The sequence below is a fragment of the Lathyrus oleraceus genome, chromosome 5, assembly GCF_024323335.1.
Source record: "Lathyrus oleraceus cultivar Zhongwan6 chromosome 5, CAAS_Psat_ZW6_1.0, whole genome shotgun sequence".
Taxonomy (NCBI): domain Eukaryota; kingdom Viridiplantae; phylum Streptophyta; class Magnoliopsida; order Fabales; family Fabaceae; genus Lathyrus; species Lathyrus oleraceus.
Window position 1 is genome coordinate 635,057,437 of NC_066583.1, and position 26,308 is coordinate 635,083,744.

General features: G+C 38.9%; 1 protein-coding gene across 1 annotated transcript; it reads right to left on the bottom strand.

Annotated features, from left to right (window-relative positions):
* Nucleotides 1-13,975: 13,975 nt before the first annotated feature.
* Nucleotides 13,976-14,491, bottom strand: LOC127082585 (uncharacterized). The gene has a single exon (XM_051022817.1). The coding sequence runs from the start codon at nt 14,489-14,491 to the stop codon at nt 13,976-13,978; it is 516 nt and encodes a 171-aa protein (XP_050878774.1).
* Between the last annotated feature and the right edge of the window lie 11,817 nt (nt 14,492-26,308).

Here is a 26,308-nt window from a genome sequence, read left to right on the forward strand (position 1 = left end):
GAAGAAGTGAATGATGATAAGCCTTGGTATTTTGATATCAAGAATTTCCTCCAGAACCAGGTCTACCCGCCTGGGGCTTCTGTAAAGGATAGGAAAACTTTGAGAAGGTTGTCAGGCGATTTCTACCTCAGTGGTGAAGTGCTGTATAAGAGAAATTTTGACATGGTTTTGCTCAGATGCGTGGATAGACACGAAGCAAACCTGTTTATAACTGAGGTCCATGAGGGTTCATTTGGTACTCATTCCAATGGACATTCCATGGCTAGAAAGATGTTGAGAGCAGGCTACTATTGGCTGACAATGGAGTCTGACTGCTGCAAATATGTGAAGAAATGCCACAAGTGTCAGATTTATGCGGATAAGATTCATATTCCTCCGACACTTCTGAATGTGATTTCATCACCACGGCCTTTCTCTATGTGGGGAATCGACATGATCGGCATGATTGAGCCGAAAGCGTCCAACGGACACAAGTTTATTCTCGTAGCAATTGATTACTTCACCAAATGGGTTGAAGCTGCTTTGTATGCGAATGTGACCAGGCAGGTGGTTGTGAAGTTTATCAAGAATCAGCTGATTTGCCGTTATGGTGTGCCAAATAAGATCATTACTGATAATGGATCTAATCTGAATAACAAGATGATGGATGAGTTGTGCGCTGAGTTCAAGATTGCACACCATAATTCCTCTCCCTACAGACCCAAGATGAATGGGGCTGTTGAAGCTGCTAATAAGAATATCAAGAAGATTATCCAGAAGATGACAGTTACGTACAAAGATTGGCATGAGATGCTGCCATTTGCTTTGCATGGATATCGTACATCTGTCCGCACTTCAACAGGGGCAACCCTTTTCTCTCTTGTTTACGGCATGGAGGTTGTTCTCCCAATAGAGGTGGAGATCCCATCAATGAGAGTCTTGATGGAAGCCAAGTTGACTGATGCTGAATGGATTCAGAGTCGTTACGACCAACTGAATTTGATTGAAGAGAAGCGATTGACTGCCATGTGCCATGGTCAGTTATATCAGCAGAGAATGAAGAAAGCATTCGATAAGAAGGTCAAGCCTCGTGTGTTCCGAGAAGGTGACCTCGTGCTCAAGAAAGTTTTGTCTTTCGCGCCCGATTCCAGGGGCAAGTGGACTCCAAACTACGAAGGTCCATATGTTGTCAAGAGAGCCTTTTCAGGCGGAGCTTTGATGCTTACAACAATGGATGGGGAGGATTTCACTCGTCCTGTGAATTCAGATGCAGTCAAGAAATACTTTGCCTAAAAAAAAGTATGCAAAAGAAAAACAGAATAGCTCGCTAAGTCGAACACCCGAAAGGGCGGCTTAGGCAAAAATGAGCGTCTCGGTGGAGAACCCGAAAGGGTAATCCAGGCAAAAGTTAGAGACTTGGAAAAAAGAATATTTGCATCCCGCTAGATTGAGTACCTCACCCTGGGGCAATCTAGGCAAAAAAAATTAGGGATTTGGCAAGTAACTGCATCCTGACAAGACTTTCTGTTTCACAGCTGTCTTTTCGTCAGAGATTCTCGATTCGTCGTCAACTGAAGCTTCGAATACATCGAGATTCAAATTGGTAGAGAAAGGATCATTATGTTCAATGTAGCCCTCTTCCAATATATATCACTGATTTCAAATTTGTACAGATCTATGGAGTCTTGCCATTTGCAGGCTACCATTCCATCAAATCAATTTGAGCTTTTTATCCAATTTATTGCACTCTTATTTGTTTCAATTCAACAAATGTTTTGCATGTTTTAATTGATAAAATGTCATTGTTTTAAACAAGTGAATTTTTCAAATTTGTTGTTTTAAACAAAGTGAACATTCACAATGATGAAAGGATACTCAAGAATTTCTCAGTGCTCTCCCAAGGGTGGCATGATTTCCAACAGGTAAGTCATTTGTTCATATTCCTGGCATGGTTGTATCCTCTTTATCCCGCTTTGTTGTTGGGGTTGTTCCCCAAGCAGAGTTGTTGTTGGGGTTGTTCCCTAAGCAGAGTGCTTGTTGAAGACTTCGTTTTCTTCTCCAGCAGTATTATCTCCCCAGCATGGGTGCGTTCCTTTGGAAGATTCGGTAGTTGGTGGTTTGAGACCCCGGTACCCAGTCACTCTCCCCAGTGCAGTCGCCAGCGGAGTTGTTGCTTCTCTCCCCAGCATGGTTGCTTTCTTTTTGAAGATTCAATGGTTGGTGGAGTGATATCCCGGTACTTTACCACTTTCCTCAACGCAGTCGCCTGCAGAGTGTTGATATGATATACTGCATTTTATGCTATATCTCCCCATCAGAGCGCTTGTTGAGGTGTTCACCTCTTATCCCTTCAGCAGAGCAGTGTTTATTTTCCTCCTCCGCAGTTGTTGGGTTTCTCTTGGATGGTTCAGCATTTGGTGGTTGATTCCCAGCTCTCCTCCTTATCCCCAGTGGATTCTTCAGTGGATTCCCCAGTTGAGCCACCAGTAAATTTGTGGTATGGTGGATTATATCTGTGTGATTTCCCCGGAGTCCCCAACAGAGTCAGGATCCTCGCCAGAGTTGTTTTCCCCAGTAGGGTCGGTTGGTGATCTATCATCCAGAGATTTGGTTGATTTCCTGATGCTTTTGATCCCTAGTAGAGTGGCTTGTTGCAGAATCTACTTGTGCGATCTATCCTTCCTCAGTGGATGTGTTCCCCAATGGAATGGCTGACAGTATACCCAGTAGAGTTGCTTGTGCAGTTAGATTCTACATGGATGATTTGTTCTCCCTTTGTGGGTTGTTCCCCAGCGGAGTTATTTAGAGTTGCTTTCGTGGCAGTTCTTGCTTGTGCAGTGATTTCTGTTTCCCAGTTGATGTTGAGAATTCCCCTGCAGAGATTTCTGGGATTTCTCCTTTTCCCCAACAGATTTGTCTTTGTGGCTGTTTATGCCTGTTGTGACTTTCTGTGCGCCAGTTGGGTGGATTGTTGATCCATCACTCAGAGATTTAGTGTTTTCTTGATATCTCTGATCTTTTGCCTCCCCACAGATCTTTGCTTTTAGCATGTAGATCTCCAGCAGATTGGCTTTCCAGTTGGATTCTTTGGTTTTTCCCCTGGAATTGTAGTACCGGGCGTTTGATTCCTGGATCCTGTTTGTGTTAGATATGTCTGTTTTGTCAGCATTCATCAAACATAAATCACGCATGTTCATGCATACTCATAAACATTCAGATATTCATGTTGCATTTTTGCCATATATCTTTTGTTTGTTGTTCCCTGCTAATTGGTGATATAGATCTCTTCAGTAGATCTCCCCAAGCAGATGTCGGGTGTTTAATCTCTCCATATAGAGTCAGCCCCATAAGTAGGAAGTGTCTGTCTTTCCTTCTGCAATTCCCCACTGAGATATATCCTCGTGGATGACGGTTTCTTCCGTTTCCTCCCAACACATATATTGGGATGGATCCTCCTATTGAGTTATATCCTCATTAGGATGAGTCTTGATTCAGTCTGTCTGTTCGGATTGATCCCAAATTGGCTATTTGTCAATTGTTTCTTGTGCTTCCCTGTGGAATAAATGAACGAATTGCCCAGTAACCGACAATAATTCTTTTTATCCCCAGCGGGATCTTTTGGGCCTCTACCCTTAGACCGGTTGTTGTAAGTCCTTTGTTCCTTTCCTCTTGGCGGAATTTGTGGTTATATACCTTTTATTCCTCAGCAAGAGTCGATTGGTTTTCTACCCAGTATTCGGTAGTCGTAAATCCTATTTTCCTGCTCTCCAGCAGTTTGTGGTTTGTTATAAACCCTATTTTGTTTCCCGTGCGGATTTGTGATTCTTTCATTCCCCACGCGGAGTTGTTGGTTTCCTACCCCGTATTCGATAGATGTAAACCCTACTTTTTATCCTCATCAGAGTTGTTGGCTACTACCCCGTATTCGGTAGTTGTAAGTCCTATCTCTTTTCCCCTAGCAGAGGTAACCTTTGTGGTTCGTTCTGGTTGATGGTGGATTTTGTGTTGTTGTGGTTTTATCTCCAACGGAGTCTGTGTCTCCCTGTGGAATAAGTTGAATAATTGCTCAATATTTGGCATTCATTCACCCTATCCCCAGTTGGATCTTTGGTTTTCTACCCCGTATTCGGTAGTTGTAAACCCTAATTTCTCCTCTTTGCAGAGTTAACCTTGTTGTTCATCCTAACCGATGATGGTTACTCTTTGTGGTTATCTTCATTCAATATTCGATGTTGATATTCCCTCCTTGCTGCTGGATAATTGCCGTTTGCTGGCAATTGTATCCCCAGCAAGTCCTTGTGGATAATTGCTGTTTATGCAATTCATCCCCAGCGAGTCTTCTTTCATTTACCCGTTTGCTTGGTAATGATTGTTGCTCCCGTTGATCGGTCATCTTTATATACCTAGTTTTGGTATCCCGATGCCTTTCTTTTCGGTTGATTTATCCTTTATTAACCCAGTAACCGGTTGTGGATAATCTTCCATGCGAGTATGTTATCCACGTTCTGACGGTAATGGATAATATATCTCATACACTCTTCAGTCGAAGCCTGTTGTGTTTCCCCAGTCGAGTAAGATTCGTGTTCCTTTTGCGGAATCGAATATTTTCTTTGTTTCTTGGATAATTGCCGAATGCTTGCAATTTATCCCCTGTGAGTTATCTTTCGTTTACCCTGTTGTTGTGGTATCGATTGTCTCTCTTTTTGGTTAGTCACCTATTATATACCCCGTAACCGGTATCTCTGGTGTCTTTTCCTTGCGAGTGTATTATTCACGTTCTGACGGTAATGAATAATATGTCTCATGCGCTCTTTGGTTGGAGTACTTGGTTGATTTTCCCCAATGGAGTAAGATTCGTATTCTTTGTAGAATCGAATATCCATCCTTTAACAAGTTTGTGTTTTGGATGATGAGTGTTTTGGCATATATACCAATTCACGTTTTCGGTAGGTCACCTATTATATACCCAGTAACCGGTATCCCTGGTGTCTCCTTCCATGCGAGTATATTGTCTACGTTCTGACGGTAATAGATAATATATCTCATGCGAGTATACTATCCACGTTCTGACGGTAATGGAAATTATATCTCATGCACTCTTTGGGTTTGTGTCCCCAGCTGAGTAAGATTCGTTTTCCCGTCGTGGAGTCGAATGTTCATCCTGTAAGTCGATTTGCTTTTTCAAGCCCCCCTTTCGGATGATGAGTGTCTTGGCGTATATACCAATTCACGCTTTGGTCGGTCACCTATTATATACCCAGTAACCGGTATCCCTGGTGTTCCTTCCTTTCTGCTCCCTATTATGACCTTGGTCCCCTGTGGAGTCAGATTTTCCTGAGTTGATGTACCTTTTTCAGGTCTTTCTCAGATGTTTGGTTGATTGATATCTCTCACCCTCATACCGGTCTTAGATATTCATTCTTCCTGAGTTTGTTACCCTCATACCGGTAACACCTCATTTCTTTGTTGCTTCCCTAGTGGAGTTTCTAGTGGTGATTCTTACCCTCTTGCTGTATTTGCGTTTTCCCCAATATATGCAATTTTCCCGGCAGGGAGGTTCTTTGTGAATCTTTTCCCTAGTCCGAGTTCGAATTTTTATCTGAAGTATCCTTTGTGGGTAGTTTGAGTCAGCTTGAGTCTTTCCAATGGATGTATCCTCCTTTGGAATTCTTTCTTTCCCCAGTGTGAGTCCTTTACTCCCCAGTGAGGTCTCCGGTCCAGTCGTGTCTTGTTCGTGTTGTGTTAGTTTTCCCCTAATTCAGAGTCGTGTCCTGCTCACGCACTCTTTTTCTTTTTCTTATCCCCATGAGAGTCCTGTTAGAGTCTCTGTTCCTGGTGAGTGTATTACTCCGATGGATCGTCTTTTCTTCTTTGTGGATCACTATCCCCCACAGAGTTGTTTCTTTTGCATGCATACATCTACATCATGAGGTCTCTTAGGGACCAAAATTTGTCTCATTACTGTTATTTAAGCCCATTCTACCGCGTCGAGATGAAGATTTCTAAACTTCACTTCTCCGGATAGAATGACCTTAAATAGGGGCATCTGTAAGACCCCAATTTTGTCCCTAAGATCCCTCATGGCATCATATCCTATCATTCATTGCCTCAAGGATCATTGTGCACCTTGCTTGCTTCCCTGTGGGTGGTTTACCTTTTGAGAGTGATTCCTTGATCACCAAGCATGTTTTGCATTTGTATATCATTTCTTTTCTTTTACCACTAACCAAAAGTACAAAAAATATGTCATCTAACCTTTGTCTTGCAGATGAAGCAATCACAGGTCAAAGCAGTCAAAGGCAGTCATTGAACAATAAATGGTGGTCATTCTTGAGAATTTGGACTCCACAGTCATTATCAAGAGTTCATATGAGCTATGATATCATTTTGAATCAAAATCCCAAGTGGTAGAGACTTGAAATTCATCAGAACATTGCCAGGTCATCTGAAGACCTAGAATGTCAACTGCCAGGTCAACTGTGGATTTGGAGGTGGGAAGTGATTAGAAATACTTCATTCATGTTCAAACAAGTCTCATTTGACATTTCAAACATCAACATTGAAGAAAATAAAGTCAGGTCAAAACTTTCCAAAAATGGAAAGTGATCTATAATTCAAAATTGCCAAAAATGGAAAGGTTTTAACCTAACTTCAACTTTAAATTACATCATCAAGAAAGCTTCAAATGAAATTTTGTTGAACATGAAAGTTGTAGATCTTTCTCTCCCATTTTTAAAAAGTCCAAGATCATCAATTTCTCATGTGTGGTTAAGGAGATATGATCAAAACATGACCAAGTGTGCATGAAGCTTCAAATGTGCATAACTTCTCAACCAAAGCTCCAAATCAAGTGGCTCTTTTTTGTACATTCTTCTTTTGACTCCTACTTTCCAAATCATGCATTGCATTTCATGAATTATGATCACATGAACATTTGGTATTTCACTTGATTTTTGGAGGGAAAATGTGAAGTTTAAAATTGGTCAATTATTTGAATATTTTACCACTTCCATTGGCTCTAAAATAAAATTTTAAGTGAAAACAAATGCATTTTCGTGCACTATTCATCATGCATACTATGCATAAGGGTGAAATCCCAATTTTGCATTTACACTCCATTTTAGCTAATTCCAATTACCATTGCCTAAACATGATTAGGAGAGTGATTAGGAGGGAGTATATAACACAAACCCTAACTGTTTTTCACTAACAACATTCATAATTTTCAGATCTAGAAATTTCTCAAACTTTTTCTCTCACTTTTTTTCTTTCAAATTCTTCAAACACATTGCACTTTTCTTGATCAATTCATCATCTGGAAGCATATTTGAGCAAGTTTAAAGGAAGATCCATAGCAATTCGTGCCTGTTTGAAGCAGCTTGAAGCTTTGATGCATCAATGGTGAAATTTGATTTTGGAGAGATCGTGCACATCTGAACTTCAATTCTTCATCCAATCAATCATACAAGCATTGTAGAAGAAGTCTGGAGCATTGCAAGGCCTTGGATCCACCAATTCCAGTTCTGTTTCTTCAAGAGGTCATTGAATCGATCTCTTCAATTCTTAAAGTCATTATGCTATTGTTGTAGATCTTGCATTGCTGAGTAAACTGAGCTTTGAATCATTAAATTCCATGCCGAATTGAGTTAGTTATGCTGATTTGAAGATTCACATGTGAAACTTGATTGCTTCGATTTGCTCTTGATAGTTAGAATTAGGTTAAACCATGCATGGATTCGTGTTGTATGTTGCAAGATCTACACCATGATATGTTTGATTTTAATTTCTGAAAACTTTTGTTCTTGAGCATGGCACTGTTCATGATGAACATGATGAAGATGATGAACTTGCGTTTCCAGAATTTGTTTTGATCTTCCAAATGTTTTCCTGCGTGTTTGCATGTGTTTATGAAATGAAGCGCATGTACTGGTCCACGCTTGCATTCGCCTGGCACTTTGATTGGTTGGTAGCGTTTTGACTTGGCCACATGTGCATTGACTGGCCAAGTCATTTAATGAAACGCTGCGTTTGCAGCTTGGCGCGCTTGGCTGTTTGAAATGCGCATATGTTCGGTTCCAGCTTGTGTCAAAATTTCAAATGCCATGCTATTATTTTCCAAGTTCCCTCCATTCATTCATATGCTATGCTTCATGGTTTTTTTTTCATCATCTTCCAAAAATCATATTAAATTGAATAATGATCCAAAAAATATGAGGTTTGTTGCATTGTGTCACATTTTCTGTCTACTATTTTTTGGTTATTTTTCCATAAATTGTGCTTGGTTGGAAATTTTTTTGCCCTAGGGTTTGTGAACATGTATCATATCTTGACCTTGCCTGGCTTCTTCATTTGTGAAATGCTGAGTTTTAATTCAATGCTTCTGAAAATTTACATGTTGAAACTAGACACTTGGCTTGACATTTTAGTGTTGATTTGGTATTTTTACCATTTGTAGTTTCTGTTTTATGATCATGTGAAGGTAGGTGTGACAATTTGTGTCACACCTTTGTTTGTTCATCTTATGTGATGTGTTTGACTTGCCTATTGATCACCAATTGTCCTGATTTTTTGCATGATGCATATTATGGATGTTGTGAATGAGCATGAATTTTCTTGGAATTATTTGATTGATTTCTGATTTAATTGAGATTTTTCATTCTGGTTGGTCATATTTGAGCTTTAAAATAGTCTTGAACTTCAATTGATCATGAAATGGATTTGGTAATTGATATTGATGTGAGACCTTTTGGATTATTTCAAGATGTGTTTAAAGTTGATTCATGTTAGTTTTCAGCTTCTGTTTTAAATTTTTTCTCCATCTTTGACCCTAGGCTTTGACCTAGTGGTTGGTTGCTTATCTTTGAGCTTTGATTTCAAGTTAAGCATTCAAGTTCCACAGTTGTTGATGCTCCATCACTTGAGCATTTGGTGTTTACCTTTGACTACTAACATTGTGTGTTTTGTAGGGTTGATAACTCATTTGAGTTTGACTTGTGGCTTATGCCTTTGCTTATTGGGTTTGACTGTTGATATTGACTGTTGTTTGATTGTCTGAGTTGTATACTGATTTGTTTGATGTTTCAACAGGTACATAAGTTGCTTAAGTTCACTTTGAACTTGCTTTTGCTTGGTTGCTTAACCACTTAGGTATAACCTCTCTTCTTCATGTAGTCTGGAAGACCTGTCCTGTTATTTGGGCAGGCACCTGTTTGAAGCCCTCCTTAAGAGGCCATGTTCTTGTGTGTTTATTTTTGTGCTAAGCAGGAAAAGTCCTTTGATAAGGCAATTGGCAGATAAAAGAGATGTGTAATCCATCTCCTGCTATTCAGTGTGTCATCCTTTTGCTCACATAACATGTTGATGAATTGTGGATACTAACCCAAGATCTATAGAGTCAATCACTTGTGGAGAAGAGTTCCTACTTTCTGAACTCCCACACCTTCTATTGTTCAAAGCTCTCCCAGGCCAGGGATAAGAGCTATGAGGCACACCCCTCATCTCCATTTCATCTGCTTCACCTTAACTCTCAATGTTAAGGTTAAGAGCTCACATTACCCCGTTCCAGTTGACTGTAAAGTCTAACCCTGTTTGAGCCTAATTGCTTGTGTATAGTGTGTGCCAATTGACTTGTTTGGTTGATTACTTGATTCATCTATGCATACTTGCTTATGTGTGCCTTTATGCATTTATCATCATTAATTGTACATAATTGCATAATCATTGTTCATATCTGTGTGATCATCTTGTTTTGAGGAGTCAACTGTAAGTCCATTTATTGGCAATTGTTTCCTATGACCATTGAGGAGTCAATTGTAAGTCCAGTTATTGGCATTTGTTTCCTGTGATATGGTAGGAGATTGGTATAAGTCCAGTGATTGGCATCCGGTATCCTTGTTTCTTTGCTTTAGGAGATTGGTATAAGTCCAGTTGATTGGCATCTGGTATCCATTATTTGTGCTTCAGTGAGATTGGTGTAAGTCCAGTAATTGGCATCCGGTATCCATTTGTTTTGCTTATTTGTTATTGCTCATTGTTGCCTATTCCAAAGGAATCACTTGAATCATCTTTCATATGATCTCAAGAGGTGAACATCTGAGAAGTTTTACACTCCCTCACCCTCCATCCTTTTGTTTCTTTAAACTTCCATTTGCATGTTAATACCAACTTGAAAACTATTGTGCAAACATTTTCATTCTTTTCAAATTAGAAACCTAGGCCTTAAGCCTTTGATTTTTCAAACTTCATTTTCATAATACTTCTTTTGAATCAAATTCTAATCATACTTTGACCATCTTTTGTGAATAAATTCTAATTGGTTAATCCAACTCATTCAATTGTTTTGTGGCTTTGTCCATTTTTGCTAAGTTTTCATACATTAGCCATAGGTTTGATTTATCCTAGTTGGTTGATGTTAATCTCACCTTTTTGTCCTTAGTGATTGAATTGTAAGACTTCCTTGCTTATTATAGGGTTAACCCCTCACTAGCAAGTTGAAGCTTTTCTCACATGGTGGACTTGTTGTTTGTATAAGGTTGAGTATAAGCTTTTCTCACATGGTTAACCCCTCACTAGCAAGTTGAAGCTTTTCTCACCTTTTAAAACCAATCCACTCATATTTTGGAAATCTTTTAGCCGAACTACGGCGTTTTGATCCTTACCTTCCATGGAAAGGTACGTAGGCAACGGGTTCATCCGTTCAAACACAAAAATAATAACTTGTATATTCTTTTCTCATCCCTTCCATCCATGTTTGCACAATAAATATTTCATAAACAAATAACATTTCATTCAACAAGTGTGAAAAGGGCTCCCTAGGAGTACCTATGACGTTTTGGGTGCCTAACACCTTCCCATTGCGTAATTTACCCCTTACCCAGATTCTCTGATCTTTTCAGTAGTTTTCTATGTGTAAAATTTCTTAGGCTTTTGTTCGCTTTTTAGCCCTTCCTTTGGATAAATAAAAGTGCGGTGGCGACTCGATTCTTTGTATGCTTTGCTTTTGGTTTAATCAATAAATCATAAAGTGACGAATACACCGCTACAGTTTGCCAATTCTCTGTGTTCTTCTCGTTCCAAAAGTCTCTTCTTCTCTCTCTCGTAGAAACTCTTCTAAAATAGTGAAAAATCCCTTGACAATGGTTGGAAATCCCCAAAACGTCCTTACATCTCAAGCCCGGGTAAAAAGCCCAAAAATAGGAAGATTCTGCGCCTGGGCTGACACGACCCGTGTCAGCTCCCTGCCTTGCCATTCTCTCCTGACACGCCTCAGGTGACCTGACACGGGTCGTGTCTGCTGACACGGATGGCCATGTCAGGCCCTTATCTTGGACATTTATTGTATTTGCTTTGCCTTCCTCTTGACACGGTCCGTGTCAGGTGACACGAGTGGCCGTGTCAGGCCTCATGTACTGAAAAATCTCCTTTCCTCGAATGCCGGAACTTTCCACTTTCCCGCATTGAGTTCGTTGGATCTTCTACGTGGACCTGGAGGGCATAAACACAAACAATCAAAGCATAAAATCCCGAAAACACAAAATAAAACTAAAAAATGATAAAATACTTAAATAACTTACGAAAGAGAAAACTAACTCAAATGGTACCATAATGTGCACAAAGTGTTTCAGAATCCTTGGTTTCTTGTCGAATAAGTGTTGAAAACATAGTGAAAATGATGACCGATCAATGTGAAATGTGCATTCCTGAATGGCCCCTTAGAAGACGAATTTTATGTTTCACAACCAACTGGGTTTGTGAAACAAGGCAAAGAAAGAAAACTGTACATGCTGCATAAAGCCTTGTACAGACTTAAACAAGCTCCAAGAGCTTGGCATAAGAAGATAGATGGCTTTCTAAGGGATAAGGAATTTATGAAGTGCAAATCTGAACATGGAGTATATGTAAGAATAAGCAAGAGTGAATTGCTTATACTATGTCTCTATGTCGATGACTTGTTGATAACAAATAGCTGCAAGAAGGAGATCAAAGACTTCAAAGCTGGTCTCAATAAGGAATTCGAAATGTCAGATATGGGTGACATTTCATACTTCCTTGACGTCAAATTCTACAAGAGTGGTAGAGGTTTGATGATACCCTAAAGAAGGTATGTAAGCGAAATACTCAAGAGATTTGAGATGCAAGATTGCATCCCAACTTCGACTCTAGTTGAGCCCAGATTACAACTGTCGAAAGATTCAGATTCAGATGATGTCGACCCAACCCAATATAGAAGACTTATTGGGTCACTTCGATACCTTTGCCACACAAGGCCTGACTTAGCATACAGTGTAGGTATGGTGAGTAGGTTCATACAGAAGCCAAAGGTATCATATCTAGCAGCGACGAAAAAGATACTAAGGTATCTGAAAGGAACTCTCGACTATGGAATTTTGTTTCCTGCAGCTGATGAAGGAAAAGAATGCAAATTACTGAAATACACCGGCTCAAGTTGGTGTAGTGATGCTAAGGATCGAAAATCCATAGCTGGCTATGTGTTTATGCTAGGTGGTGTACTAGTTGCTTGGAGTTTGACAAAAGAGCCAGTAGTGGCATTATCGTCGTGCGAAGCAGAATACATAGATTCTTCTCTTTGTGCATGTCAAGCAACACTGATGGTGAATCTGGTAGAAGAGATAACAGCGAAGAGTCATGAAACAATTAGCATGAAGATCGACAACATGTCAGCCATCAATTTGGAGAAGAATCTGATAGCACATGGCCGAAGCAAGCACATCGAGATGAGGTTCCATTATATTTGAGAGCAGGTAGCAGATGGGAAGATGAATGTGGAACACTGCAGAACTGAGAATCAGATTGCAGACATTATGACAAAAGGAGTGCAGGTCGAAGTGTTCAGAAGACTAAGAGTTATGATGAATGTAGATAGCTTAGACATAATAAATTAGGTGATGTGTTGAATTGTAATTCCTTGTGTCGAAGCAGGTTGCTCGACAGGAACAAGGAAGTGCCGAACTATCCAGGGTGTTGAGTTGTGTTAGTGTGTTGAAGTATCGAAGCATGTTGATTCACATAGGATTTCGACTTAGGCCTATTTTAGTAGTGTTAACTATTTTGGGTTTTTATAGTTTTGGGTTTTGGCTTGAGGTCCAAGTTAACCTAAAATCTATAAATAGAGAGAGTAATCATTATTCTTGTAATGAAGTTAATAGAGTATTCGTAACATTTGTAATTCACAGTATTTTGTAGTCGCAAAATGAATAAGAAGTTTTTCAGAGTTTGTGGGCAGAGAGAAACTCTAAATAATTTAATTTTTCTTCTCCTTCATCGTTCTTTACTTTCTTTGTTTCTCCATTATTCTTTTCTTTTCATTGCTATTGTGTGAGTGATAGCAATCTTATTTATTAAGATTGATTGAAATTCTTCATAGATTGTGAGGGATTTCCAACAAATAATTTGTTATTTAGTATTTCGCTTTTCTTTTTTGAGGAACATATTTTTCATCTTAAAAAACTTGGAAAAACTTTATTTAATTAGTTTACATAAAGTAAGAGAAAAGAAATGCGTGCATTTGTGGGAGAAAAAGAGTAAAAGTTGAGAAGGCAACAAAATTTGGGAGGGTCCAGCTAGCTACAGACATATTGGTGGAATGATATTAGGACAAGTAAGTGTGTACCATATATAATAATATAACAGTTTGTACAAAATATATTTAATTGATAAAAGACTAGAAAGAGAGAACAGAAAATATTGAATATTTTTACAACACAAAATTCTGCAAGGTGCTTATGGCCGAGAGTAATTTCTAAACTCAATATATAATACAATCCTTCAATTTATTCTATATTTTTAGAGATTCTGTAATTTATTACCTTATTATTGTTAAGCAGCAATTAAATTAAACGTCTGTAAACGCATAATTAACATGAATCAAAATCCCTCACTTATATGTATATATCATGAAAATAACCACACAAAAAAAAGAAAAATAAGGCTATTTGATTATCCATTAAACAAGTTATGTTGAACTATTATTAATGAATCAATCTTGATTCCTCAATTGACTGTAAAACCTTTTTATGAAATCTTCCGCTGCCTTATCAACTTGATTGTCTTTCTCATCATCATCTCTTAAAGGGGAACCTGGAGACGTTTCTACAATCGCTTGATCATTGTTAAGGATCTCCAACATTGTCTTCATTGCATTCATAGTCGTCACATCATCGTCATGTGTAGGTGGTGCTTGAGCATTGTGCTTATGGCTGTGATGACGCTTCCCTATTGAGAACAAGTGGTTGGGAGTGTTGCTACAGCTGAATTCGTACTCCCTTGAGTATGTGAATTGGTGGGAGTGGCGGTTTGAGATGGAGCCACCATGGTTGGGATGGTGGGATATTAAATTGGCAACGGTTTTTCCGGCAAGCTTGGTGTGGCGTTTGAGTATCATGTTTAAGTTCATCATTAGTTTACCCTTTGATATTCCTTTTCTCGTCATGATGAAGGCAAGACGTACAAGACTCCACACTCTCTTTGATATGACAGGTAGGTTGTTTTCCATTTTTATAGAAACTGTTTTTCTTTGAGAAAGAGAGATGGATTTGATTTGAGGACAAGAGGGAGGAGGGTGGTGAGGTTATATATAGATGGAGGAAAGCAAAAAGAAGGAAAATAAAAAATGAATATTAAATCCACCATATGGAAATTGAATAAACCGTGGGTGGATACATGTTTTTAGAATATTATGTTATATTTTAATCAGAACATTATTGGAGGGAGTCTATATATGCTTTTGAAGAAGGACTAAAGCAGTGCTTTACTTTAGTTTGTTGAAATAGTTGAAATCAAACATCTACGAAAGCCACAATTGAGTTTGTGCATCCAGCAATGCAATCAAACACGTTTGTTTAAGAAGCTGCGGTGAACTCTAATACACTTGGAGCGAGCCCCAATATAACTACGGTTATAAACTGTGACAAAATATATAGAAATTTTATTTATATATTATTCAAAAAAATTTACTTAACTATGCAAATAGTTCAAGAAAATATTAAGAATTTTGTTTTACTTCCTATGAAAAAAATTGTTTACACAAACAACCGATATAATGTTTATTTATGTACTTTCACCATATTATTTGAATAGATTAAAGTTTCAGTGTTACAAATGATATTTTTATGGTTACTAAGGCGTGCAAGGGTGGGAGGCTGTTATGAATCAAGCTAGCAATGAAATGGAGGGAGTTTATTCAAAAGAGGATGGACCAGTCGAAATTGAAGAGGAGTCCATTCTACAAGTCTAAGAGGAACAATGTCACGTCCAAGTCAAGGATTATGTTACCGTTCCTCTTAAGTAAAGAGAGAAGAAACGTGTCACCTAGAGAGAGTGATGGAAGACATCTCTGCTATGAGCCATCACAATTCTGTTATGTTTAATTCACGAAGATGTTAAGCTGGTGAGTTGTAAGAAATGCATGTGCTCCATCAAAGAATGTACTATTAGAACAAGGACTATGCTACAATTGTGATGAATGTTATCAATGTGGTCACCGTTGCAAGCGACAATTTCACCTCCTAATTGTTGAGAATGAAGTGGTGGATGAAGTAATTTCATTTCAGTTATAGGGTACTGGGACTTAGGTTGAAAATGATGATTCAGATCCCAATCCAGTCCAAATTAGCTTCCATGCTCTGATGGGTCACTCTATCCCACATACTCTGCGCGTGGTGGGCCAGATAGGTCAGAACCCAATTGCAATTTTGATTGATAATGGGAGTACTCACAATTTCCTTCAGGATCGGGTTGCACGATAGACCTCCGCATTGAACCCGTCCAATCCTTTAAAGTGTTGGTAGGGAATGGAGAGGAGCTCCACAACACCTTCATTTGTCCTTAAGTTTCACTGTTCTTAGGCCCTCATAAATTTTGTCTGGACTTGTTTGTCTTACCCCTAAGTGGAGAAGAGCTAGCCCTTGGGGTCAAATGGCTCAAAACCTTAGGTCCAATTATGAATGATTATGCCAAGCTTACCATGTGCTTCTCGAAGGATGGCACACCGTTTCACTTAATTGGGGTCCCAAAACAGGGTTTGGAAGAAGAGAACATTCATCAACTTCAACATTTAATCACCACCGACGCCATCGACACCTGCCTTCAACTCCAACTCATAGTTCCTGAAACTGAAACCACCACTCCAACACACCCTAACCCTCTAATTCAACAACTCCTCACCAAATTCTATCCACTATTCCAAAATCCCACCACCCTACCTCTTAAAAGGCCAATAGACCACAAAGTTCCCCTCAACATAAATGCCAACCCTATTAATGTGCGTTCATACATGATATAGTACCATAAGAAGAAGAAAGATGTAATTCTCATGTATTGATTATTAATAGAAAGGGTACAAAGGCACTTATATATAGAAACCTCAAGACTAACAAACTGTACAGCTGGCATACAGCTGTAACAACACTACACAATAACAAACTATTAGTTGTAACAGCACTACACAATAGTAAACTAATCTACTCTCTATTAGTCCCCCTTAGAAACTGAGGGTGTGTCAACTAAACTAAGTTTATTGAACACTTTCAGTTTGTCACGCAGTGGTAGGAACTTAATGGCTGAGAGAGGTTTGGTCAACAAGTCTGCCCACTGATCTTGAGCAGGAACATGCTCCACAATTAGGTTCTTAGAGATCACTTTCTCCCTTACAAAAAATATGTCCAATTCCATATGTTTTGTCCTATTGGGCAAAACAGGGTTATGTGCAAGAGTTACAGTGCTTAGGTTATCACAAAGCAGTTTAGGAGTGTGAAATCTGCAGTGAAGTTCCTGCAGTAGAGACTGCACCCAGATGATTTCAGATGCTAGCTGAGCCATGCTCCTGTACTCAGCTTCAGCACTTGACCTTGCCACCAACTGCTGTTTCTTGGACCACCAAGAAATAAGATTAAGACCTAGAAATAAGCAAGCTCCTGAGATTGACCTCCTGTCATCAGGATCTGATGCCCAGTCAGCATCACAGAAACCAAGTAAAGACAGCGGTTGATGAGGCACAGCAGGCTGAATCAATAAACCATAGTGCAGAGTACCACTGAGATATCTCATTATCCTTTTAACTTCTTTCCAATGCTCCTCCAAAGGGTTTGACAGAAATTGGCACACTTTATTAACAGAGAACGAGATCTCAGGCCTGGTGAGTGTAGCATACTGAAGAGCACCCACCACAGACCTGAACTGTGTGGGATCAGAGACTGGTTCAGACCCAAACCTAGAAAGTTTACTAGTAGACACCATGGGAGTGGGCATGCCATTGGCATTGAGCATGTTTACTTTAGCTAGCAGATCAGTCAAGTATTTGGCTTGGGAAAGAAGCAAGGAACCATTTGGCAGATGAGTCACTTCTATGCCAAGGAAATAGTCCAAATTCCCAAGTTGTTTGAGGGAGAAATCAAAATTTAACTTAGTAATTAAGCCACTGATAAAAGCAGAAGAATTGCCAGTGATGATTATATCATCAACATACACCAAAACCATAATGCTTAGGCTACCAGTATGAAGGAGAAAGAGGCTAGGATCACACTTGCTAGCATGAAACCCATGACTTAGGAGAGAACCCTTGAGTTTATCAAACCAGGCTCTTGGAGCCTGCTTGAGGCCATAAATGGCTTTGTTTAATTTGCAAACCAGAGTCTTATCTGCAGCTTCAAAACCAGGAGGCTGCTGCATGTAAACTTCCTCTTCAAGTGTGCCATTTAAGAAGGCATTATTCACATCAATTTGCTGTATAGACCACCTGTGAGTCACAGCAAGAGTGAGAACAGTTCTGACAGTTACAGGCTTGACCACAGGAGAGAAAGTTTCTGTAAAATCACTGTCAGCCTGTTAATGGAAACCTTTGGCCACTAATCTAGCCTTGTATTTGTGGATGGTTCCATCAGGGTTCTCCTTGACCCTAAAAACCCACTTGCAGCCAATTGGCTTCCTAGAACCAGTTGAAGACACCAAGGTCCAGGTCTGATTCTTCAACAGTGCATTATACTCATCTTTCATTGCCTGAAGCCAATGAGGAGAAGACAAGGCTTGTCCAACAGAGCTAGGTTCCATGTGAGTAAGTAAGAGAGTAGGATGAAGTTTAGGCTTAGTGATGCCACTCTTAGCTCTTGTTTGCATGGGGTGAACATTGTTAGGATGAAAAGAAGGGTTAGGAAGTGTGGGAACAGAATTGTTGGATGACTCAGAGAGAGGGGTAGAAGAAGAGGAAATAGTGGCAGCCTCAGCAATGTCAGAATGCAGAGGAGTAACAGACAGAGAATTGGCTGGTGTAGCAGATATAGAAGAATTAACAGAGTCTGCAGGCATAGAAGGTAGGGCAGAAACAGGGGAAGCAGCAGAATTAGCATGAGTAGGACTGAAACTGCTAAGAGTTGCAGAGTGAGCATGAGAAGGAGTGGTGGGAACAGAGGGAATCTGAGTAATAGGCACAACAGAAACGGCCCTAGTAGCAGAAGCAGGGATGGTAAAAGCAAGAGGAAAAGACCAGTCAGAAGAGGTAGAAGAGGATGATGAGGGTTGCATAGTGACAGAAGATGGGAAAATAGTAGAGTAAGGAAACTTAGACTCATTGAAAATAACATCCCTAGAGACATAAATTTTTCCAGAAGCAGATAGACACTTGTAGCCCTTATGAATGGTGGAGTAACCAAGGAAAACACACTCTTGAGATCTAAAATCCAATTTGTGAGCGTTATAAGGGCGTAGGAAGGGAAAACAAGCACAGCCAAAAACTCTTAAGTGAGCATAATCAGGAAACTTGTGAAACAGCTTGAAATATGGAGTTTTATTCTCAAGAGACACACTAGGAAGTCTGTTAATGAGATAAGTGGCTGTAATAAAGGCATGATCCCACATTTGAAAAGGTAAGTGAGAGTGAGCTAATAGGGACAAGCCTGTTTCAACAATGTGTCTGTGCTTGCGCTCAACAATACCATTCTGATGGTGGGTATGGGGACAGGTAAATCTATGAACAATTCCAAGATCATTGAGGTATTTGGTGAGAGGCCTAAACTCACCACCTCCATCAGTTTGAACTACTTTGATCTTATGGTTAAATTGAAGTTCTACCATAGTTTTGAATTGAACAAATTGGGAAAAGGTTTCAGACTTTAGCCTAAGAGGGAAGATCCAGGTAAACCTAGAGAAAGCATCTACACAAGTCAGAAAATAGGTGTAATCACCTGAAGATTTGATAGGTGCAGGGCCCCATAAATCACAGACCACTAATTCCAAGGGATGAGTGTAGACTGTGGTAGAGAGGGAAGTAGGAAGTCTGTGAGATTTGCCTAAGCAACAAGCAGAACAAAACTCTGCTGCAGACTTAGAAGGAAGAGAAATGCAGCAGGTTTTCAGCACTTCAGCAAGGACTTGATGATGGGGATGACCCAACCTGGTATGCCAAAGAGCATACTTGCTGAGAGGGTGAACAGAATTGGCAGTAGAATAAACCATAGGCAAATTAACAGCAGAAACATCACTTTTATTCACAGAAAATGAAGTATTACAATCAGTAACAATATGACTATTGTCATTAGAGTGAGAAACAGTGTTACATGAAACCCTATGATTACAATTATTCAAGTCTAAAGTTGTGCTAGAGTTGAGACTAGACAAAGACTTGGACACTTGAGAAGAGGAAAGCTGAAACTTGTAAAGACCATCATCTCCAACAATACCATGAAGAAGAACCTCAGAAGAACCCTGAGATTTGACAAGACAAAAATAGGGGTGAAATTCAAAGAAAACCTGGTTATCTTGTGCAAATTTACTCACACTAATGAGGTTTTTGGTGATGTGAGGAACAAGAAGTAAGTTGTGAAGTGTGTGTGGTTTGTGAGACAGATGAGAAGAGGGAAATTTCATGGAACCTATGGAGTTGATGGACAAACCTTGGCCATTTCCCATGAAGACTTGTTCAGAACCAGTCACAGATTGAGCATCAGGCACGTTAGAAGAATCAGGTGTAACATGATGTGACGCACCTGAGTCTGGATACCACCATTGGTTGCTGAAGTTGGAATCAGAACTAGCCACAAAGGCTTGAGGTAGAGAAGGTCGTGGTGCAGCTGATCTAGGCGAAGGATAACCAAACGCAGGAGCATAAACAGGACGAGCATTCGCCAGAAATGGATTGAAGGGAGCACGTTGCGGTGGAAACGACATTGAAGAAGACTGGGAGTACCTGTAGTAACAGACAGATGCATCGTGTCCACCTTTGTGACAGATTTGACACTGAGTCTTGCCAAAACGACCATCATTACGACCAAAACGACCGCCACCACGCCCTGAACGGCCTCCTCTTGAGTTGTAACCATTGTTTTCAGCGTGAGCAGTGACGTGACTAGTACCAGTGGGAAACGAGTCAGAAGTCTGAGAAACAGAATCAGCCGGAGAAGATGATTCAGACGACGAAACCTGCGTTAAATTAACAGATGCAGGTTCAGTAAGAATCACTTTCCTGTGTTTCTCCAATCGCGACTCATGAGCAAGAAGACTTGACTCAAGATCCTCTAACGTACTGAGATCTTCCTTGCTATTGACAGCAGCAACAATAGAATCATACTCCTCAGGAAGCGCATCCAGCACAATTTCAATTAGGTTATGAAGCGGAACAGGATCGCCAACTGAAATCAACGATTCATTGATTTCACGAACACGCGCCATGAACGCATCAATCGTGAGATTGCCTTTGGACAAACGACGTAGTTCGGAGCGTAATTGACGAGCCTTCGTCGTGAGTTGCGCGACGAAGTAACGGTGAACTTCCGTCCAGACTTGCCACGCGTGAGTACAGTCAACGAGTTTGGGAAGAAGTGAGTCAAAAATCGTGGAGAGAAGCCACGTGCAGACGAGAGCATCCTGCTGTTCCCAATCGAGATACGCATCCTTGACTTCACCGAGATTCGGATCAGAAGACACCGGAGATCGCCGTGGAATCATCGGAACAGTGAAAAAGCGTTGAAGCTTATGGCCACGCACAACTCCATCGATTTGCTGCTTCCATTGCTTGAAATTTTTTATCATCAAGCTTAATGGAGAACTTGACGTGAGCGGAAGGAAAAGCGCCGTCGCTGCGAAACGGTGACGCCATGGACGAAGATCACTGGATCGGGAAACTAGAAGCTCTAGATACCATGATATAGTACCATAAGAGTGAGAAAGAAGAAGAAAGATGTAATTCTCATGTATTGATTATTAATAGAAAGGGTACAGAGGCACTTATATATAGAAACCTCAAGACTAACAAACTGTACAGCTGGCATACAGCTGTAACAGCACTACACAATAACAAACTATTAGCTGTAACAGCACTACACAATAGTAAACTAATCTACTCTCTATTAATACAGATACCTGCATTTACAAAAGGCGGAGATTGAAAATCAGATTAAGGAAATGTTGTTAAATGGGATTATTCAACCTAGTTCGAGTGCCTTTTCATCACCTGTCTTATTGGTGCGCAAAAAGGATGGTACTTGGCAATTCAGTATTGACTACAGAGCACCCAATACTGCCACAATTAAGGATCGCTCCCCAATTCTAGAATTTGATGAACTCTTAGACGAACTCTATGGTACACATTGGTTCTCAAAGCTAGTTCTGCGTTCTGGTTACCACCATATTCGCATGGCTTCCGGTGACATCCATAAGACTGCATTTCAGACTCACCAAGGACATTCAAAATTTTTGGTAATGCCCTATGGGTTAAGCAATGCACCCTCTATTTTTCAGTCCACTATGAATATGATATTCGAACCTTATTTGCATTGTTTTGTGATTGTGTTTTTCAACGACATATTAGTCTATAGCCCTACCTTAGATACCCATGTCCAACATCTAGAAATTGTGTTGTAGTGTTTAGTTGATAATGAGTTTTTCCTAAAACAATCTAAATGCTCCTTTGCTCAAAATTCAATCGAATATTTAGGTCACATTGTTTAGGAGAAAGGGATAGGGACAAATCCTGCTAAGGTTAGTGCCATGGCAAACTGGCCAACACCTTAAAATGTGAAGCAATACATAGGCTTTCTCTGTCTCACAGGTTTCTACATAAAATTTGTGCGAAATTACTCTACCATTGCCTCACCTTTAACTGCACTGTTGAAGAAAGAGGCTTCCAGGTGGGATCAAAATGCTCAGGCTGCATTTGATCAATTGAAAGTGGTTATGACTAAGGCCCGGTACTAGGTTTGCCCAAATTTAATGAGAAACTTATTCTGGAAACTAACATTTCAGGCTTAGGGATGAGAGTAATTTTGATTCAAAATAGGCATCTTATATGTTATTATAGCAAACAGTTCTTCCCTAGAATGTTACAAGCCTCTACTTACGTTCGTGAGTTATGTGCCATTACGTTCGTAGTGAAGAAATGGAGAACATATTTATTGAATAATACCTTCACCATTCACACGGACCAAAGGAGTTTACGTGAGCTATTGACACAGTTTATACAAATACCAGAGCAAAAATTTTACTTGGCTATGTTGTTAGGCTATTCGTATGATATTGTCTAAAAATCAGGAGCTTAAGACCAGGTTGCATATGCTCTATCCAGAGTTCAATCCATGGTTATTACAATGCCACACCTTGACTTCATACTCGAATTCAAGGAACAATTGATCAAAGATGAGGGATTCCAGACACTATTAGAACAACTTCAGAGTAATCCCAACGAGCATGTAGAATTTGAAGTATTAGATGGGTTGTAATTTATTAAAGGAATTTTTTTTATCCCAGCTACTTCACCACTTAAGTAAACACTATTGCAGGAATTTCACTCTTCATCCATTGGAGGCCATAGTGGGGTCCATAGAACATTTGGGAGACTCCAAGAAAACATGTTTTGGTACGGAATGCGCAAGTATGTGACACAGTTTGTCAAAGAGTGTTCCATATGTCAACAGACAAAGCATGTAGCTCATTCCTCGTATGGTTTGCTGCAACTTCTTCCTATACCAAAGAGAATATGGGAAGGCATTTCTCTTAGTCTTGTAGTAGGGCTCCCTTCCATCCAAAATCATACTATGATACTTGTAGTGGTGGATCACTTAACAAAGGTTGTGCACTTTAGTATGCTACACACCCACTTTACCGCAATTAAAGTAGTTGAGCTCTTTGCGCACATGATATGTAAACTCCATATGCCTAGAAGTATAATCTCAGATATGGATCCTATATTTTTAATTCACTTTTGGCAAGAGATTTTTCGATTGAGTGGCACCATATTACACATATGTCACACCCCAAATTTTACCCCTAGATTTCATAATCATTTGCGTCCTAGACATCATTCATGCATAGATAACCTCAAGATCAAGATATGTCTGGTTTTGTTTCATTTGTGAATTAGGATTTCCCTCAAAGAGCTCAAAGGATTGATCAGTCAAAGTTTTAGATTGCTCATTAATAAATAAAGTTCTCATACACTTAAGAGATCTATCTCCATCAACAAATAAGTATATTATATCCTAATCACAAGTGCATCAAGCTTTACTTTCATCTGGCTCACCAATTAGGGTTTCTCAGCAACATTCAATTTCATCTTAGAATTTTGATCAAGACATGATCTCAAGCCTTGAGACATGACTCAACACACTCAATTACATCCTTATAGCCCATACAGTATGTTAAATTGACTCAAGATTTTGAAGTCATTGAAGATCAAGAAATTCAAATTCATATGATACACAACCAATGCACTACAAAGTCATACCTTTGACTTTTAAGATTTATGATCAAATATGAACTTCTCAAGTTAAATTTCATGAAGGTATGTTTAATTGATGAATTTTATCAATAAAAATCATGATAATTGAGGTTACGTGCAAAAAGGGTAATCTTGAAGACATTGAAAATTTCACTAAGTATCCAAATTTCATGTCAAAAGTGGCCAACTTCCCAAAGCCATAACTTCCAATCCAAGTAACCATTTTCTTTGCTTCAAATCATAAATGAAATATATTGTTCCATATGTCAACTTTGTACTAGAGGGTTGATTCCCTAAAAGTGTAAGTATTTTGAGTTATGATATCATGAAGTTGGTGTCTCAAATTGAAACACTTAGAAAATTTTCAAGTCAACTTTGATCCCTCAAAAGTAATAAATATTAGATCCAATTTTCATTATGATCCACTTTGATTCAGGAAAAACTCAAAACATGAAAGTTGTGGAGAATGTCTGGGGCTTTCCAAAAAGTACAAGTACATGTTTTTCCCATGCATGAGCTATGATTTTATAAAAGGGAAAGTTAGGGTTCCAAACTTGAAGCCATGCAAGATCTTTTATTAACTCCACCTTTTCCTCATGAAGCCAACTTGAATTTTTGTGCAAAATGAAACCAAGCATCCAAACTAGAATTCAAATTGAACTAAGATCAATTTCGCGAGTTACTTAAGCCCTTTAGAGCCTCTATAAATAAAGGTCCAAGCCTTAACCATCAAAACACCAAGCATCGCATCCAAAACTCCATTGTTGCAACTTCCAAACCTCAAACTTCCAAATTCCATTTATGTTGAAAATTCTTCAAACCAACCATCCAAACACCTTCTAAACATCAAATAGAAGTTGTCCAAGCCATTAAAACACAATTGTAACACCTCCATCATCATTTTCCAACTCTCACTTTGCACACTTGAAAGTTGATTTGGTCAGAAGAATCCAAGGGTTCTCAAGCACAAGTGAGCATTCAAATAACTTCCCTATGGTACAAGCAAGCTCACCAGATCATCAGTTCTCATCTGTAACCAGTAGAAGAAGCATTGGACTTTCTTCAATACGTAAGTGCACTTCCACTTGAAAACTCTTGTGCATGCACCATTCTTGAATATTTATTGAAGTAAAAATGTAGTACATAGTGTGTTTGTTGTATGCTTTCTATTGTATGCATTATACCATGGTCATACATTGAGATTTTATTGTTAGAAAGTTAAAAGTGAAGTTCTGGTTTTTCCCTTGACATACTTTGTACATTGAGTTTTAGGATGAGATAATGATACCATTAGATTCTTTACAAAAAAATAGAGCAATTTATGTTCTTACAGTTTTTAATTTCATGGAAAATTGAGAGAGTTGTGGTTGTTAGAAGTTTGAGAAAAAAAATGAAAAGAAACAAAAACAAGGTCGTGAGGTTGAAGAAGATGGTGAGTTGGCGCCATTTTTAAATTTCTGATTTTGTTTTATTATATAATTAATTGTTTGCGATTTAGTTAATGGATGTATCACTTCCCCAACGGTTAGAGCGTGCGTGTTAAGGCTTTGTGTGTGCAAGAGGTCTGGGGTTTGAGTCCTCCTCGCCCCTGGCCCATTTTATTCATTGTTTTTTTTGCCTATTTATTTTTGTTATTTTTCATAACTTCGAAGGCTCATAACTTGATGATCCATAAGCCTCTTTTAGCCACTCTTTTTGTTATGTGTTCATAATTTTATCTATTTTATGATGATGAAAATAAAATCCAGAATTGATTTATTTTTCACATACTTATACTTGTCTAAAGTTGGTACCTTTTTATGATTGTTTTAGGGTTTCAAATGACTTTCTTTGGTTGATACTTTAATTTTTCTTGATCACCATGACTTGTATGAATGTTGTGCATCATATATGAACTTTGTTTGATGTTGTTAATATGTGCCTCTTCGTTTTGACATAATTTTGACTTACTTTAATGTATGTTTACATGTTTATGTGCTTTGAACTTTGCTATTATGCCATGAACTTTTGTGTGTTTACTTTTCCATTGATCCATGATTCACATGTCATTCTTTCATGTATTGTTGAACCTTTATGTGCATGTGTGATTTTGTGTTTGTCTTTGTTTATGTGTTTGCAAATGCTTTAAACTTGTGATAACATGTGTTTGTATGACTTGTATGCTTACATGTTCAAACCTTTCGTATGATGTTGAACCTTTGATTGTGATCATATTTAACCTTAACATGCATGTCTTGAATACCTTATCTTGTTTTCATGACTAAGTTGATGTTATGTCTAAAGCATATCTTACTTCATGCATATACATATTCATTCATAATTATTATGACATCCATATACATGTTCATGCATTGTTATGTCATTCATCTTTGTTTCTTCATGATGATATAGCCATGTCATTAATATTCATGTTAACTTTATACATCTTTGATTGATGTTGTTGTATCTTTGTTCATGTTTACATGTTGCACATATGTGTTTACATACCATGTTTGATATTGTTATGATCATGCTTTCATATCTTTGTATTTATGTCATGTATGAACATCTTCTTTATTTGCTTATCTTTGTAGATGTCATGCTTGAACATCTTATGCATTTGCTTATCTT